This window comes from Ylistrum balloti, unplaced genomic scaffold, assembly GCF_031769215.1.
Source record: "Ylistrum balloti isolate Yb309-2 unplaced genomic scaffold, AGI_CSIRO_Ybal_v1 Utg369772, whole genome shotgun sequence".
Taxonomy (NCBI): domain Eukaryota; kingdom Metazoa; phylum Mollusca; class Bivalvia; order Pectinida; family Pectinidae; genus Ylistrum; species Ylistrum balloti.
The window spans coordinates 3589238-3601740 of NW_026781965.1; the positions used below are offsets into that span (position 1 = coordinate 3589238).

The 12503-nt window shown below is 36.7% G+C and overlaps 1 protein-coding gene across 1 annotated transcript in view; it reads left to right on the forward strand.

The window, feature by feature from the left end:
- LOC132543887 (protein CLEC16A-like) overlaps positions 1–12503 on the forward strand; it is a 67989-nt gene that overhangs the window by 25742 nt on the left and 29744 nt on the right. Inside the window, exon 19 of the mRNA XM_060207425.1 lies at positions 9186–9306. Within this exon, the coding sequence (XP_060063408.1) occupies positions 9186–9306 (121 nt within the window). The remainder of the gene's footprint in view (positions 1–9185; positions 9307–12503) is intronic.

Here is a 12503-nt window from a genome sequence, read left to right on the forward strand (position 1 = left end):
TTATATATAGTGACAGTGTTATAGTCACACAACTGACTGATGTCATATAAAGTAACAGTGTTACAGTCACACAAATGACTGATGTTATATATAGTGACAGTGTTATAGTCACACAACTGACTGATGTCATATATAGTAACAGTGTTACAGTCACACAACTGACTGATGTCATATATAGTAACAGTGTAACAGTCCCACAACTGACTGATGTCATATATAGTAACAGTGTAACAGTCCCACAACTGACTGATGTCATATATTGTAACAGTGTAACAGTCCCACAACTGACTGATGTAATATATGGTAACAGTGTTATAGTCACACAACTGACTGATGTAATATATGGTAACAGTGTTACAGTCCCACAACTGACTGATGTAATATATGGTAACAGTGTTACAGTCACACAGCTGACTGATGTTATATATAGTAACAATGTAACAGTCACACAACTGACTGATGTCATATATAGTGACAGTGTTACAGTCACACAACTGACTGATGTCATATATAGTAACAGTGTTACAGTCACACAACTGACTGATGTCATATATAGTAACAGTGTAACAGTCCCACAACTGACTGATGTCATATATAGTAACAGTGTTACAGTCACACATCTGACAGATGGTTTATATAGTAACAGTGTTACAGTCACACAACTGACTGATCTCATATATAGTAACAGTGTTACAGTCACACAACTGACTGATGTCGTAAATAGTATCAGTGTTACAGTCACACATCTGACAGATGGTTTATGTAGTAACAGTGTTACAGCCACACATCTGACTGATGTCATATATAGTAACAGTGTTATAGTCACACAATTGACTGATGTCATATATAGTAACAGTGTTACAGTCACACAACTGACTGATGTCGTAAATAGTAACAGTGTTACAGTCACACAACTGACTGATGTCATATATAGTAACAGTGTTACAGTCACACAACTGACTGATGTCGTAAATAGTAACAGTGTTACAGTCACACATCTGACAGATGGTTTATGTAGTAACAGTGTTACAGCCACACATCTGACTGATGTTATATATAGTAACAGTGTTACAGTCACACAGTTTACAGTACTATGGTCACACAGTTTACAGTATTATGGTCACACAGTTTACAGTACTATGGTCACACAGTTTACAGTATTGTGGTCACACAGTTTACAGTATTATGGAAACACACTTTGGTCACACAGTTTACAGTATTATGGTCACACAGTATACAGTATTATGGTCACACAGTTAACAGTACTATGGTCACACAGTTTACAGTATTATGGTCACACAGTTTACAGTATTATTGTCACACACTTTGGTCACACAGTTTACAGTATTATGGTCGCACACTTAGGTCACACAGTTTACAGTATTATGGTCACACACTTTGGTCACACAGTTTACAGTATTATGGTCACACAGTTTGCAGTATTATGGTCACACAGTTTACAGTACTATGGTCACACAGTTTACAGTATTATGGTCACACAGTTTACAGTATTATGGTCACACAGTTTACAGTACTATGGTCACACAGTTTACAGTCTTATGGTCACACACTTTGGTCACACAGTTTACAGTATTATGGTCACACAGTTTACAGTACTATGGTCACACAGTTTACAGTATTGTGGTCACACAGTATACAGTATTATGGTCACACAGTTAACAGTACTATGGTCACACAGTTTACAGTATTATGGTCACACAGTTTACAGTATTATTGTCACACACTTTGGTCACACAGTTTACAGTATTATGGTCGCACACTTAGGTCACACAGTTTACAGTATTATGGTCACACACTTTGGTCACACAGTTTACAGTATTATGGTCACACAGTTTGCAGTATTATGGTCACACAGTTTACAGTACTATGGTCACACAGTTTACAGTATTATGGTCACACAGTTTACAGTATTATGGTCACACAGTTTACAGTACTATGGTCACACAGTTTACAGTCTTATGGTCACACACTTTGGTCACACAGTTTACAGTATTATGGTCACACAGTTTACAGTACTATGGTCACACAGTTTACAGTATTGTGGTCACACAGTTTACAGTCTTATGGTCACACACTTTGGTCACACTGTTTACAGTTTTGATCACTCACTGACGATGTATACCTAGATTGACACGGTTACAGAAGTAAACATGTTTACATGTTGTTGATTAGGTAAGTATTTTATTTAGACTGAGTTTCTTACTTCACACTTAGGGACATTCAAAGTAGTGAATGATTACCTTGAGATTCAAAAGCTGAAATATTCCTGGAAGGAGACAACTTCCTCATTAATCTGTAGACATGTTTCTCGGAACAACATGAAATTCATACTTCTATTTATAAATTCTGTAAGCCAAGAAGGAGATGGGGGATTTACTTCACATCTATTGTAAAAGAAAAGAAAGCATTGACAGAATTGTAAAAGGAATGAAAACATTGACAGTATTTCATATGAATATTTCTAATTCATGTATTTACTTTTTTCATAAAAAAAAATTGAAAGAATGAAATAAATATGTTAAAAGACCCATTTTGGTTTACCTTTATTTGTCTCACTTAACCTTATGTGTGACAGTATGTTACTGGCTTGCTGGATAACAACAAAGTATTTTTCAGACTGTTATATACTCGCTGTTTACCTTCGTTCAATCAACTTTACAGTTATTAAGATGTCTTGGAAAGGTATAGTGTCACATGCTGGAAATCATTTGTTTTTTAAATAAGATTATCAACTGGCATAGGGAATCAAAAATTATGGTCTGTTCGTTGTGTTTTGGTTTTTGGTTGTTAGAACAACCTTTTATTTAAGGAGCACATTCTTGTGTGAAATCGTTACATGCACATACTGGTACAATCACAATACATTGCAATCTAACCATCTTTAGTCTCCACCAGGCTGTGTCAACTTCCTGGTACATCATTCTTGTCATGTAATAAAGTAATAATAACTCTCATGATGAATAGTCTTAAAATATATTACAAATGAAACTGAAGTAGACTGATATTTATTTTATGTGAGGACTGGATTTTCTGAAATTAGCAGAATGTGATGACAACTTTTCACTGCATTTAAAATATAATTAAAAGCTAAATGGTAGTTGATCTTCCATTGATGTTGCTGAAGGATTGCTGTCATGTCACATTGGTAACATTAAAGAACCTGAATACTTTTTCCCCCATCATCAAAGTATCAGGGATACTTTTTTGCCCATCAGAAAAGTATCCCTCCTATAGTATTTGTATCTCCTCTGGAGATCAATTCCATAACTTAATAAGTTTTACAAATTTGTTGTTTATACTTCAGTTGTTGGCCAGCTGACCACATTTATCATGGGTATGTGTACAGGTATCCAATTAACTAATTACACCTGGTCAGGTGTTACATAACACCTGTAAGCAGTATCCCGGTGGGGCAGGGCTTACCTAATTGTCTGTATATAGCCAATATAAGCAGGCTATAACGACTTGTTTACCCGTAGTGTAGGTAATAACTTTCCTGTGCAGGAATAAGGCATAATTTTGAAGTATAAAGGTTATAGTAATATACACGGGGATGGGAGTTGAAATTTCATGAGATGATTAATATTATATTTTACTTATGTCAGTTAAACAAATTATTTCAGAAGCATCATATTTTGGAAATACATATCCTTACTAACAACCAAACAGATAATCACCAATTTTAATATCTGTTAAATTGTGTGTGAGTTCAATGAATACTGAGAATTTAAATGAATAAATTCCAACTTGATCCTTACTTGTGGAAAAAGCAGATATTTTTTCATTGTTATAGTGTAGTAAAGCATGCACTGAATCTGTTTAAAGTTATCTAGATGTTTTGACTAATTGATTAATTAATTTTTCATATGTTACAAATGTCGCGACGCACAAGGTAAACACACAAGGTATCGGGGCGAGTCAAAGATGTTGTTCACACATTTTTCTCAACCATGAGAATTTTGAAAGGTTGGCAGGTATGATAATGAAGCTGATGTAATTACAAAATGAGAAAACGAACTTTTATAGAGAGGTGTGATCCCTGCTCTCCTGTTATATAATACAGGTCAATTTACCTGTACCAAGCGGGTCTCCTCTGTGACAGGTGTGATCCCTGCTCTCCTGTTATATAATACAGGTCAATTTACCTGTACCGAGCGGGTCTCCTCTAAGGCAGGTGTGATTCCTGCTCTCCTGTTATATAATACAGGTCAGTTTACCTGTACCAAGCGGGTCTCCTCTGTGACAGGTGTGATCCCTGCTCTCCTGTTATATAATACAGGTCAATTTACCTGTACCGAGCGGGTCTCCTCTAAGGCAGGTGTGATCCCTGCTCTCCTGTTATATAATACAGGTCAATTTACCTGTACCAAGCGGGTCTCCTCTATGGCAGGTGTGATCCCTGCTCTCCTGTTATATAATACAGGTCAATTTACCTGTACCGAGCGGGTCTCCTCTAAGGCAGGTGTGATCCCTGCTCTCCTGTTATATAATACAGGTCAATTTACCTGTACCAAGCAGGTCTCCTCTCTGGCAGGTGTGATCCCTGCTCTCCTGTTATATAATACAGGTCAATTTACCTGTACCAAGCGGGTCTCCTCTATGGCAGGTGTGATCCCTGCTCTCCTGTTATATAATACAGGTCAATTTACCTGTACCGAGCGGGTCTCCTCTAAGGCAGGTGTGATCCCTGCTCTCCTGTTATATAATACAGGTCAATTTACCTGTACCGAGCGGGTCTCCTCCATGGCAGGTGTGATCCCTGCTCTCCTGTTATATAATACAGGTCAATTTACCTGTACCGAGCGGGTCTCCTCTAAGGCAGGTGTGATCCCTGCTCTCCAGTAATACATGTACTACTTGGCCATGGCCAGGTGTCATTAACTAACTACTTAAGTCACCATGACACCTAAAATTAACTATTTTTGTGATTGTCTTCCTCAAATTAACTTTTATGATGGCCAGAAAAAAAGTATCTGCATGGATAATTTTATGATGGGAGATACATATGATCTGACACCGGCAATGAGTCTCTCACTTGATGTTGATATTATGAGAAAGGACAAGGAATTTGCTCTCTGTTTAATTCATATCTCACAGAGATCAATTCTTACTGCAAAGAAAAGTTTGCATGTTAAGGTATTTCATGTCACAGTATTGCATAAAAAAATGAAGTGTCATCTCATGTAAAATACATTGTTGACAGTCATGTTTACAACTCTCAATGTTGACAGTCATTGTTTACAACTCTCAATGTTGACAGTCAAGTTTACATCTCACACTGTTGACAGTCATTGTTTACAACTCTCAATGTTGACAGTCAAGTTTACATCTCACACTGTTGACAGTCATTGTTTACATCTCACACTGTTGACAGTCATTGTTTACATCTCACACTGTTGACAGTCATTGTTTACATCTCACACTGTTGACAGTCATTGTTTACATCTCACACTGTTGACAGTCATTGTTTACATCTCACACTGTTGACAATCATGTTTACATCTCACACTGTTGACAGTCATTGTTTACATCTCACACTGTTGACAGTCATTGTTTACATCTCAAACTGTTGACAGTCATTGTTTACATCTCACACTGTTGACAGTCATTGTTTACATCTCACACTGTTGACAGTCATTGTTTACATCTCACACTGTTGACAGTCATTGTTTACATCTCACACTGTTGACAGTCATTGTTTACATCTCACACTGTTGACAGTCATTGTTTACATCTCACACTGTTGACAATCATGTTTACATCTCACACTGTTGACAGTCATTGTTTACATCTCACACTGTTGACAGTCATTGTTTACATCTCAAACTGTTGACAGTCATTGTTTACATCTCACACTGTTGACAGTCATTGTTTACATCTCACACTGTTAACAGTCATTGTTTACATCTCACACTGTTGACAGTCATTGTTTACATCTCACACATGTCACAGTATTGCATAATAAACTGAAGTGTCATCTCATGTAAAATACATTGTTGACAGTCATGTTTACAACTCTCAATGTTGACAGTCAAGTTTACATCTCACACTGTAGACAGTCATTGTTTACATCTCACACTGTTAACAGTCATTGTTTACATCTCACAATGTTGACAGTCATTGTTTACATCTCACACTGTTGACAATCATGTTTACATCTCACACTGTTGACAGTCATTGTTTACATCTCACACTGTTGACAGTCATTGTTTACATCTCACACTGTTGACAGTCATTGATTACATCTCACACTGTTGACAGTCATTGTTTACATCTCACACTGTTGACAGTCATTGATTACATCTCACACTGTTGACAGTCATTGTTTACATCTCACACTGTTGAAAGTCATTGTTTACATCTCACACTGTTGACAGTCATTGTTTACATCTCAAACTGTTGACAGTCATTGTTTACATCTCACACTGTTGACAGTCATTGTTTACATCTCACACTGTTGACAGTCATTGTTTACATCTCACACTGTTGACAGTCATTGTTTACATCTCACACTGTTGACATTGTTTACATCTCACACTGTTGACAGTCATTGTTTACATCTCACACTGTTGACAGTCATTGTTTACATCTCACACTGTTGACAGTCATTGTTTACATCTCACACTGTTGAAAGTCATTGTTTACATCTCACACTGTTGACAGTCATTGTTTACATCTCAAACTGTTGACAGTCATTGTTTACATCTCACACTGTTGACAGTCATTGTTTACATCTCACACTGTTGACAATCATGTTTACATCTCACACTGTTGACAGTCATTGTTTACATCTCACACTGTTGACAATCATGTTTACATCTCACACTGTTGACAGTCATTGTTTACATCTCACACTGTTGACAATCATGTTTACATCTCACACTGTAGACAGTCATTGTTTACATCTCACACTGTTGGCAATCATGTTTACATCTCACACTGTAGACAGTCATTGTTTACATCTCACACTGTTGACAATCATTGTTTACATCTCACACTGTTGACAATCATGTTTACATCTCACACTGTAGACAGTAATGACATTTGCTATGATAGTTTTGCTGATTTCCAAGAATTAATGTGATAGGTGAAGCACAAAAAAAACAAACATTTCCTGTTATTGACTGAAGTTTCAATGAGTTAATACTTTCACATTGCTATCTAAAAATATGACATTTTTGACACATGATCAAGTTTCATCATGATAAGTAGGGTATTTCCAACATCAAAGAGGAAGATTTTTAAATGGAAAGAGCTCTCGAAAAGAAATATTTCTTTCAGTTGATTGCTCTGAACTATTGAACTTTCAAGTATCTCTTCAAATTTTCACATGTGATACCAGTTAGATCAGTCCATCTGTCTGTCAACAATTTGTTCAAGTTTTAGGCTAGTGTCTTTAAAGGTCTACTGTTCAGTTTGTAATTAAATTGTTTTCAAAGTTAAATCACTCTTCACCAGTAGTCCAGCTGTCCATGAGCAGTTTCATATATAGGTTCCCCTTGGTCCCTAGTGCCAGTTTGATATAGAGACTGATCAGGGTTTTAACTTTGTTGTGAAAATAAGTTATTTGACAAAAACTTCCTTCTTGATGATTTTTTCTTGTTTTTGATATTGAAACTATTTCAATATGTATGAACTTCCTAAAACTACTAAGGATATGAACTGAAAGGTAAGCATTAGATAGGGCCTGTTAGAAATTGGTTAAGAATTTAACTTTGATGGTTCCTTCCAACTTCAGATATCAAAATCTTCTGTTTGTGATATACAGGTGTATCATGTGTCCATTCATGGTGCTCTAATTAAATCTGCATTGGCGATTAAAAGAGTGTATAGTGATTACTTGTACGCCCTAGATTTGTCAGTATCCCTACAGGTAAATAATAAGTCTTGGTATACATTAATATTCATTGTCTGAGACAGATTGAATTTTTTACAGTATTTTATGTCCCTGTTTATGTTGGATATAATATTATCCATGTCCCTTCCACTGTGATAAAAAGTCCCTGTTCCCGTCATTGTCCCATTCAATCCCGGTCATCCCCTTCAGTCTTGCCCTGTCCCCCTCCCTGCACAGTTTTGTCTCATCCAGTTCCTTCTCGAGTCACTGTCATCATTCTAGTAGCTTCATTTGAACAGGGATTTTGATAGAACGTTATACTTAGGTAAAATACAGCAAGACTTTGAATAAGTTCTAGCTTTTGGGTTCTAAATAAAAGATGAAGATGAAGGTCACAGTTACTGTTCATAAAGTGTAGATCATATATGTCTCAACAACATTTTATAGCCTTGCAATATGATTTACAGTTTACCAACGAACATTTCCATAACTTTTTATGAGCTAGAGAAATATGATACTGCAATGATTTGAATGATATTGTGTTTGTGAAACATATGTCTGATAACAGATAAAATATTCTAAAACTAGGGCAAAATATAAACAAAAGAAAGGTTTGCAAGGACATTCCTGACAAAGTACATTGAGAATAAGACCAGATGTACAGGAAGAGTAAGTGTCTTGCTTGATCAATGGCCTGCCATGTAAAACCTTGGTCAGTCCAAGTAAGTGATGTCATTTTCTCAAATTAGAACAAGTTATACAACAATTGAACCAACAGGCTAACTAACAGCATCAAACACGCCCAGCTTCATATCATCTTGTGAACCCTTGTGTTACAAGTTGTTTGTCAGTTGACTACTTCTTGCATGAAAATTGTGATTATGGGAATAGGCCCTTGAATATCAAATCAACTATGACATTCCAAAGGTCACCAGAAGCAGCATTAGCTAAATCCACAGTTTTCATAGCACACAGAGAGGAAGCAAATATAACATAGTTCTAACATGATTGACACCTAGTGGTATCTGTAAAGTGTCCATTAGATTTTCAAACATGATGGTATATCCTCTAGATTTATTGTATTACCTGTCCATGACTATGATTACATCTAGTTTGAGGTGTAAATAAAACCATAATGTTAGTGTTACTTTAACCAGGACTGGACAAATTTTCTACATAGTCCACACTGTCATTGCAGACATATGGTGCAGCTGTGCCTAGCAGTATTGCTCACATTGTCTTTGGTAGGGTGTAACCATGTTATCATACACATCATTAGCACTTTACAAATACTTTTCATTAAATAAAGGATGTTTTCTGTCCACAGGCTATTGGGGTGTTCATCATGGTGAGAGACTTGTCTCTATGTCTGATGCATGAGGAGGAAACACAGCTGCCTCTCACCAAAGAAAAAGCCTGTGTCAAGGTGTCCGAAATACTGGACTTAAGTAAGTGTTCAACCCATGTTTTCACCAATTGTATGAAATACCAGATAGCAGTTATTGACCTGTCCAGGATGTTTGACACAATTTTTGATCAGCTAGATATATTAAATTATTCAGCCTTCCTCTCAGAGGCACATTTCAGTCTGTCCGATCATCCGAGATAAAGAACCTAAATCCAAAACTATGAAATAACTGAATTCTCAAGATCCTCAGATATGATAGAATCAAATACTCATCATGGAATGGTCTTGTGAGTTTCCTGGCCACATGGTCTTACATTTCCCAGCTTGTGAGTGGGTAATTTGTACTAAAGTTGATATAGGAAGAGACAATTCAGACTTGGTTTGAATTATTGATATGGGATGGCAGTTTGATGGTATGCTGTGCTTCTTTAACATGTTTCAACAACAAATACAACAGTTTTTATACATCTTTCTTGGTCAAGGCCCTAGAACTTCTTGTCTTCAAAGTGTAAAAAAAGTGAATGACATCTTGCTATTGGGGTAAACTTTCTTGCCCAAGGACATTACTGTGACAGTATAGACCTCTCGGCTCCTCATGTTTTTTTATGATTACAAACCACCAGAGGTAGGGAACATCAAACCATGTACCTCTTTTATTCATATGAGATAGCGTAGGCAAACACTTCACCAACTAAGCAGCCCCATGTGAGAAAGATGGAGGGGTCTGGTTATGATGACTACTCCTTCTGTACAGTGTTAGTTTGGGCAAGGGGTATCCATTTAATGGCCTATACCTTTACTTAAGTATAAGGAGGATAGGCATATTTCTTCCATGACTTACTTCAGTATGATAGCAAAAGAGATAGAGGTGTAAGAGGAGGATAGGGGTTAGCAGTGTTAGCAGACTGGGTAAGGGTATCAATTTAATGGGCTTCAATATTACAGTGTTAGCAAAGGGGTTAAGGGTATCAAATTAATGGTCTCCTGCAGCACAGTTTTAGCAGAGGGGATAGGGGTATGGATTTAAGGACCTTCTCCTTCATTATTGTGTTAAGTGATTTATTATTGATATTGTTTTAATGGACGGTGATTATCAGCAGTTCAGTGTTAGGGTGATTGGGATGTTAGTTTAATGGCCTGCACATTCAGTCAAGTGTAAAGGTGATTGGGATGTTGATTTAATGGCCTACTTAATCAGTCTAGTGTAAGGGTGATTGGGATGTTGATTTAATGGGCTGTACATTCAGTCTAGTGTAAGGGTGATTGGGATGTTCGTTTAATGGCCTGTACATTCAGTCCAGTGTAAGGGTGATTGGGATGTTGATTTAATGGCCTGTACATTCAGTCTAGTGTAAGGGTGATTGGGATTGTTGATTTAATGGCCTGTACATTCAGTCCAGTGTAAGGGTGATTGGGATGTTGATTTAATGGCCTGTACATTCAGTCCAGTGTATAGGTGATTGGGATTGTTGATTTAATGGCCTGTACATTCAGTCTAGTGTAAGGGTGATTGGGATGTTGATTTAATGGCCTGTACATTCAGTCTAGTGTAAGGGTGATTGGGATGTTGATTTAATGGCCTGTACATTCAGTCTAGTGTAAGGGTGATTGGGATTGTTGATTTAATGGCCTGTACATTCAGTCCAGTGTAAGGGTGATTGGGATGTTGATTTAATGGCCTGTACATTCAGTCCAGTGTATAGGTGATTGGGATTGTTGATTTAATGGCCTGTACATTCAGTCTAGTGTAAGGGTGATTGGGATGTTGATTTAATGGCCTGTACATTCAGTCCAGTGTAAGAGTGATTGGGATGTTGATTTAATGGCCTGTACATTCAGTCTAGTGTAAGGGTGATTGGGATGTTGATTTAATGGCCTGTACATTCAGTCTAGTGTAAGGGTGATTGGGATGTTGATTTAATGGCCTACTTAATCAGTCTAGTGAAAGGGTGATTGGGATGTTGATTTAATGGCCTGTACATTCAGTCTAGTGTAAGGGTGATTGGGATGTTGATTTAATGGCCTCCTTAATCAGTCTAGTGTAAGGGTGATTGGGATGTTGATTTAATGGCCTGTACATTCAGTCTAGTGTAAGGGTGATTGGGATGTTGATTTAATGGCCTGCTCATGCTTATTGATTTCATGATTTCATGGAAGGAGAGGTGGGGATGGAGGGTAGGGGGTGGTAGTGGTATTGATTTTATTATTTCATGGAAGGAGAGGTTGGGATGGGTGGGGTGGGGTAGGGGGTGGTAGTGGTATTGATTTCATGGCCTACTTCTTCAGGACAATGTAAATTTACATTTCATTGCTCTATCATGGTTGTATATATACCTAATAGGTATTAAGGAAATTAATCAAACAGGCTGTTTTTGATAGTTTGATTTTGAAAAACATTATATTAATATATTACAATAGAAATCTTTCATTTTTGGCAGTAATTGGTAAAATCTGGAGAGAACTATATCATCATTTTACATGTTCTATTTTTAGAGTCCAAGGAAATCCATTCTATTTATAACCTTCCTTGTATGAGGTTTCTGTGCCATTCTGTACATGTGATTTGGTACTTAACCAGGCGTAGTAGGGAAGAATACTATTATCATAGACATCTGCTTGGTATTTAAATGCTTAGCATGAGATCAGCTGATTACTTACTGTAAAACATGTAGAATTCTTTGAACTTAAATAATTTTGTTATCAATTATAAACCAACAGAGTTATTACGTAAATTTACATTGATATGAAAGACACGTTTGATCCAGGCGTATATATAAAGCAAATTAAAGATTCTTTTATCTTGATCAACTTGAAAGGTCTCCTGTCCAATCAATATACCACCAGTTTAACATCGAAGAGACCCAATACACTATAATATGCTGATTTTAATAACATGGACTTGCTATATAAAGGTGATATCCTTTTCTTACCAGTTGCTTCTTTGCATGAGTTAAACTTAATACTAATTCCCACAAACAAAGCCTAAGTTATCTGATAATTTTGGTAAATCTACCCTCATAATCACAGGGGTCAATGTATCAAAGGTTCAAATGACAGCACTGAATTAAAAACATGACCATTAATGAGTTCAGATCAATGTGGTTGGATGCTGTCAGCTTTGTTTAAACATATCATCATTAATTGCCTTTAAGGTTATGGTCAGGTAAAGTTTTAACAGGACTTAACAGGTAGTCTGGTAAAATTTTAACAGGGCTTAACATGTGGTCTGGTAAAGTT